Source organism: Callorhinus ursinus, unplaced genomic scaffold, assembly GCF_003265705.2.
Source record: "Callorhinus ursinus isolate GAN/ISIS: 27379988/994484 unplaced genomic scaffold, GSC_fseal_2.0 scaffold1, whole genome shotgun sequence".
Lineage (NCBI taxonomy): Eukaryota > Metazoa > Chordata > Mammalia > Carnivora > Otariidae > Callorhinus > Callorhinus ursinus.
This window is the reverse complement of record NW_027397063.1, coordinates 43765155-43772100: the sequence shown is the minus strand read 5'-3', so window position 1 is coordinate 43772100 and position 6946 is coordinate 43765155. Positions and strand designations below refer to the sequence as shown.

Here is a 6946-nt window from a genome sequence, read left to right as displayed (position 1 = left end):
ATCATATGATACGTGTCTTTCTCTGATTGACTTATTTCGAAGCAGAATGTTTTGAATATCACCTGGGAACTTGTCAAAGAATACTATATTTGAACATAATAGGCAAGTTTCATGTTTGAGTTAGGTTTAAGTAAGGCATTTATAAATTGTCCATTTAAAACTGTTTTAGAAAGGAAATATATTTACTGTGAGAGCAGCATCCTTATTTTGAGAGCTAACTTCTTGCTCTTCTTAATAGACCTTCTCAGGCAACACATTCCAGATCTCACAAAGAGATCAAAGGATGCCCAGGGTTCCTCTTTCCCAGCCACAGTTTTGGGCTAGGCCTCCCGGCCATGTTAGTGATAGATGATGTATCCTTTAACAAAAGAAAAGGACCTTCCTTAGTTACCCAATTTCGTTCAGTTTTTGGACTACATAGTTTGCTAACTTCCTTTTTAAGTGAGCAGTTCAGTTTCTAAAAAGTAACCTGGAACAGCTTAAAAAAAATTGTCCTTTCCCCTGCTCAGGTTAGTGAGTTTCTGCTTACACTCTACTTTTCTTATGACTTGGAGTAGACTCAGAGTTTTCATTGGTAACTGCCCCACACTCCCCTTAGCAATATTGGAAACTTTAAAGCATTGGACAGGGAATGGGTAAGATCCAGTTTTATTTAAGGCTCTCCGGATCCACCTTAATAATAGTCTCTATTCCCATGAGGGAGAAATGAAAGGCAAGAATTACATCAGCTTAGTCTCCTTACTTTCTTAGGAATCAAAATGTTCCCAAGGTCAAAAACAGTGTGAAGTAACTCTCTAAACCTATCTTGGAGGGCACTGCATTAGAAGTACAGTGAATGGAAATTGCTCTTTAACTGGACATGAGTCTCATTTTAAATGCCACTGTTTATATTCTTTATGTCTGCCTTTTATGTTGAATTTGTTTCACCTTGTAAAGATTAAGAAGAGCATGTTCTACCTTTTAAATGTGAGAATTGAATTATTAAGTTTTTGGATAAAAAATGGTCTCCTCTTTCTTCTACCAGAGGTAGTACATTCTCACAAACTTTGGACCTCACTGATATAAAGTGTCATTTGAATGTTTTTCACTAATTCAGCCTTTAAAGCTTTTTATTTCTTCCTTGATTTATGACACAGCTTGTTTCTTGAACGGAGAAAATACAAGGACTACATGTAATCTGATTAGATTACATTCCTCGTGTGTCTTCCACATTTAGTGGAGGCAACTAATCAAATCCTGATATATTTTTTATTCATTTTTCAAGTTTTAATTCATCATCCCAAGATGGCTGTGGTTGGTGTGTTGCCCCCTCCATATTGTATCATGATAATCTATCCATGTCTTTTTCTCTTTATTAAGGGTAAGATTATATCATCTCACATCAAACAGTGTGCGCCTCCAGTCTGACGTTGGCTGTAGCCACCTTAAGCTGCTGAGACTTACCATAAGCAGAGAAACGCCATCATTCTAGAAGTCATGCTAATCCACTCTGGTTCAACCTCACATTCTGTGTCGTGATGTAACTTGACTTTTGGATAAATTGATTCATACCATTTTAAAGAAATACAGTATTTGGTAGCTGAATCCAAGAATCAGCTTGAGGTACCTTGCTTTGGTAGGGAATATCCTTTTTTTTTAATCTTTTTTAAAGAGAGAGAGAGAGAGAGTGAAAGTGAGAGCAGGTGCGGGCAGGGAGGCAGAGGAAAAGAGAGGATCTTAAAGAGGATCTTTGGCAGGCTCCACGCTAGCACGGAGCTCAACCCGGGGCTCGATCTCGTGACCCTGAGATCATGATCTGAGCCAAAATCAAGAATCAGAAGCTTGACCCACTGAGCCACCCAGGCGCCCCATTGTAGGCAATATTCTTGACACTGCTAATCATTTCATGGTTTTTAAAATAACGTAGCTAGCTTTCCTTCTCCTCCTCCCTCCCTTCCTCTTTTTCAAGTTTCCTCTAATGTTTACATCTTTTACTGGTTTACCCAGTATTGCCATCCGAAGCTACTTTTTGATCACCTGGTATTTGAAGATACTTCTCTTCTAAAGCTTATTTCTTAATTAACAAAATTTCATACAAAACTTCACAAAATTTTAAAAATGGCTTAGCTTGTGGTGGTTAATAGCGGGTATGTTGTAGTAATTAGTCAAAATAAAGTATCTCTTATATGTGGAGTGTTGCAAAATTCTTTGTAAAATTAAAGTTATGTTTACAAGGTTATTGAGTCTTTGTGGATGAAATTTTTTACTTCTTTAGATATTTGGAGGTAGGGGAGTTTTAGTGATAGAAACATATTCTTAACTAGTAATTATCAAATCCTTTATTAAGCAGTCATCATTTTGGTGTTAGAGTGAGCAGCAGTCAGTAGGCTTAGGGAAAATTGGCCGAGTGTGGAAAAATTTCATAAGAGGAAAAACATTTCATAGATGTATAGTTGTTGCCTTTCTTCTGTGTCTAGATGGTTAGAGATGACTATATTCTTGGATATTGTTTTCAAAATTGGAAGTTATTTAGAAAAGAAAAAGTGAAATGGGGAATTAAAGAAAGCACATAATATATGCAAAATAATGGCAAACAACAGCAAAACCCCACAATTATATAAAAGACAGAAACCACATGCTGTGATAATAAATTTAAATGACATTGGATGCTACAATTAGGCATCTGTTCTTTTCATATCTTGTGGATTGCAACCTCTAAAAACATCTATCTTTTAGGTAATGTCTTTCCAAGGTGCCATATATGTGGTGCATGTGTGTATTTTAAAATTAGATATAAGATATAGTGGTCTGTGTGAAAATTAAGGTAATGCAAAACTGTTGCATTCACATATTTTTAACAACTTGAATTTGAGTTTCTTTAAAGACTAAAGGCAAAATATATCTTTTTCTACTGCCATAGTTTGTGCAAAAGTAAAAAAAAAATGTGGTGATCCATTTGTAGGAGTAAGAAAATTGAACTCTTTCACACATTTTATTTGTTTATTTTTAAAGATTTTTATTTATTAGAGAAAGCACTCAAGTGCGCACGAGCAGGGGGAGAGGCAGAGGGAGAGGGAGAAGCAGGCTCCTCGCTGAACAGGGAGCCCAATGTGGGACTTGATCCCAGGACCCTGAAATCATGACCTGAGACGAAGTTAGACGCTTAACTGACTGAGCCGCCCAGGCGCCCCTCTTTCACACGTTTTATAATTTAAAAAGTGATTAGTTATATAGGTACTAGTGATTACTAGAGCTTCTAGACTATACATTATAAAGATAGCATGTTACGGGCGCCTGGGTGGCTCAGTTGGTTAAGCGACTGCCTTCAGCTCAGGTCATGATCTTGGAGTCCCGGGATCAAGTCCCGCATTGGGCTCCAGCAGGGAGTCTGCTTCTCCCTCTGACCCTCCCCCCTCTCATGTGCTCTCTCTCTCTCTTTCTCAAATAAATAAATAAAATCTTAAAAAAAAAAAAAAGCATGTTACTCTTTCCGCTTTAAAGTATAGTGTCTTGTAGCCAGTGGATCACATAGCTGAGATGGGTAATCTTTGGCATTGTGCTTCAGACTTTAGATCTATCAAATAAAAATGAAAAACATTTGGATATGATTATGATTAAAGAACAAAGACATAAAGGGATGGAGAGCAACAAGTTCAGACATAAGGAACAGTTGGTTTACCCTAATTATAGCCATCTTGATTTTTCTTTTTTCTCCCTTATGTCTCAATTGGAAGTTTGGTGGAAAATTAACCCTTTTGCCTAATGATATAAATAAATTTGTTGCAGATTTTTCTAAAAGAACTTTATGCCCTTCGTTCAACTCAAATTTCAAAAGTCAGTTGCAGTTTGTACTGGCCACAATTCTTCCCTTTGATCTAGTTCAATAGTTCAGTTTTCATTTCCTACAACTGAATTTCTCGTATCTACCATCATCTAAATGCGGATGTGTTGACACAAATGAGAAGATCAAAGATTCAATTAAAGAACTCTCACATTTGGATTAGGCTGAATTGTGTGGAAGTGTGGCTGAATCTAAGAAAATAATGGAACCTTATGTGTAACCATAACAATTTTGCAGATTGTTTATTGTTGCCAGTCAAGCATTAAAATACGGCCTAAAATTCTGACTCTTCTGTCTCATAAATCTTCTCATAGATTATAAAGACTGTGGAAATGGGACATTTCTGGTTTTCTAATACAGATGAATTCATTGAGGTATAGATTATACTATTGCTTTCCTTTCATTCCATTTCATTCATTTTCCCACTTTTTATAATGAGTACCTTCATTTATTCTGTATTCATCTTACATGGGAAGTTATTGGCTTCTCTTCTAAATGTTTTGGGAAGAGTGGTACTCATTGACTTTATTGACAGGTGCATATTATATGATCTCTTAGGTACCTAACGTGTTTTCGTTTATTACCTGAGAGTCATTAAGCACAGATATGTGAGTCACTGTGAGGCAAAGAACCACATCTCTCAGTGTCCTAGGCCTATTGAAACATTGCAAAGTTTTAAATGCATTGCAAACTTGATGGCTTTCTCCACTAATTATCCCCTATATTTACTTTTAGTCCTAAAGCAATTGCCTCCTCCCCATCTTACATCCTGACCCCTCAACACACCCACAAAAGCAGCTGAAGCTTCTAAAATAGAATATTATATATGTACCTATTGAGGCCTGGTGATTCTGAGGAAACAGGAATATAAAGAAGCAAATTCATTTCAAAACTGACAAGTTCTTCAGGGTTTTGTGTTTCAGTTGCTTCTCTACTGTTTCGCACCAGCAGTTTTGGACTGATTAGCATAATGTTGTAAACTTCTTAGGAAGTGGCAGGAAGGAGTGCCTGTGATAGTAGTATTTTGAAGTGTGACTCAAGTTTTGAATCACGTTTTAAATCCTGTCAGAATCCCCAGAACTTACCACGTTAATTAGAATGGCGCCGACACCTGCCTTTCCCTCCATTCCTAACCATTTTTTTTTCATTCCACCGTAACTTTTTCTTTCTAAAACAGATTTAATCATGTGTTCCATCTTTCTAATCCATTTTGGCTCCCTGTTCCTTCTAGCAGTAGCTCTTAACAAGGAGCCTCTGAAATGTGCACATATCTGGAACCCCTCACCAGAAACTCTCATTTCTTGGCAGGAGTAGAAAGCCTATTTGACAAAGAGTTTGTTCATTGTTTCAGGTGCTTCTTTATGCCCTGTCCCCACCAAAGTTTCTCATCCTGTGTCATGCCATTTCCTTCAATACCTTCTGTTCTTCTCTAGCCGTACTAAACCTGGCTAAGACACAAAGCATTCTATTCCGTCCCTCTATACTTTTGTATAGAAACTGTTGCTACTACCCTAATACCTTCTCCTTCCCATTCCCTCCTTCCCTCTCTGCCCTTCACTCCAGGTCTTTCATCTGTCAAACTACTTAATCTCTCTAGATTCTCCTCTAATGACAAATCTTTCCTCACTCCCCCATGTAGAAGTAGTCACTCTGTCTTTTGTGTTTAGCGTTTATATTTGATTATGATTTTTTTCAGGAGTGCATCTCTCCCATTAAACTGTGAGCCCATTGAAATCATGTAATTTATCTTGTTTATGTTTATGTTAAATGAACACATGGGTGCATAATAAAGTGAAAGCCTCTTAGGAATTTAAATGGATAGTTTGTGTGAACACTGTTTTTAGATGTATTATTAAGTTGAGGTTCATGATCCGCCATTAAGACCTGTGTTAATACTGTACATAATTTTATTTTTCATAATATATATTCCCATTAAAACTTGCACATATATTTATTTATTTTTCCATTCCCCCTCCCCACCTTGTGTCCACAGACGAAATCTTACGAAACTGTCCCTCATCTTCAGTCACATGCTGGCAGAAATCAAAGCCATCTTTCCCAATGGGCAGTTCCAGGGAGATAACTTTCGTATCACGAAAGCAGATGCTGCTGAATTCTGGAGAAAGTTTTTTGGAGACAAGTAAGTACAGATCATTATAGTCTGCATCCCTTTTTGAAGAATGACCTAGTCCTGCCTCCGGTTCCATATGGTATAGATTTTACTTGAATATTTTGAGACTGTACTTACGCATTTTTGACGAGTATTTTGATTGCTAATTTTTCTGTTCAGCCACCAAAAGTATGCTTTAATAACTGAATAGTTTTATGTGATTGCAAAGCAAATATCAGTTGTACTATATTGACTTGATGAGCATCCACTGAGTTAAATAGCTTGCTCTAAGAAGCAAATGTATGTAAGAGGGAATCTCTCAGAAGCTCACAACTTTTTATGACTCAGTACACACTTAAGACACATATGCACAATAAAAGGCAGAAAGGGATAGATACTTTCAAAATGGCATGAATAAATTGTTCTGACAATTCAGAGAGGGCAGCAGTTGCTTCATGATTGAATGAATCGAGGACTGCTTCTCAGAGGAGGTGGTGTGTAAGCTTGGTTGAGACCTGATATTCAGGTGGGAGAGAAAGCCTTGGCACCCCAGTTCAGGTTTTCTTTGTATCATTGCACAGAGAGTAAGTGTGTAAACAAGCTAGAGAAAATGAGGATCATGTTATCACAAAGTGGCAGATAGAGATGATTTTCTTTAGGTACTTCCTCCCCAGACACAAACTTTGGTGAGCACCCTCAGAATGTCCTTGAATGCAGGCAGAACCCTGGCAGAGTGTGAAGGGGGAAGAGTGGTTGCTTACACGTAGATTCTTGTTTTCATGCCCTAGTTAAAAGTCTGTATTTATACATTAACTGGTGAAATGAGACCTATAAAATATTGGTATACACTGTTGATGGTCTTATTGACGACGCTGGTGAATTAACTGGAACAATGGGTTTCCTTTTTTTTGTTGTTGTTTTTTTCTTTTTATGAAGTGCTATGCTTGTTTAAGTGCTAAGTGCTTAGCTTCCTCACTTTTGGCTTCGGACATATTAAAACCCTTTCCGTGTTTCTT

General features: G+C 37.3%; 1 protein-coding gene across 11 annotated transcripts in view; it reads left to right on the top strand.

The window, feature by feature from the left end:
- CBLB (Cbl proto-oncogene B) overlaps positions 1–6946 on the top strand; it is a 219527-nt gene that overhangs the window by 83745 nt on the left and 128836 nt on the right. For all 11 annotated transcript variants that reach the window (XR_003208751.2, XM_025873717.2, XM_025873709.2 and 8 more), the window contains exon 4: positions 5814–5960. Coding sequence is in view for 10 of the 11 variants with exons in the window: in XM_025873717.2 (XP_025729502.1) it covers positions 5814–5960 (147 nt within the window). In the remaining variant the exon portion in view is untranslated. The remainder of the gene's footprint in view (positions 1–5813; positions 5961–6946) is intronic.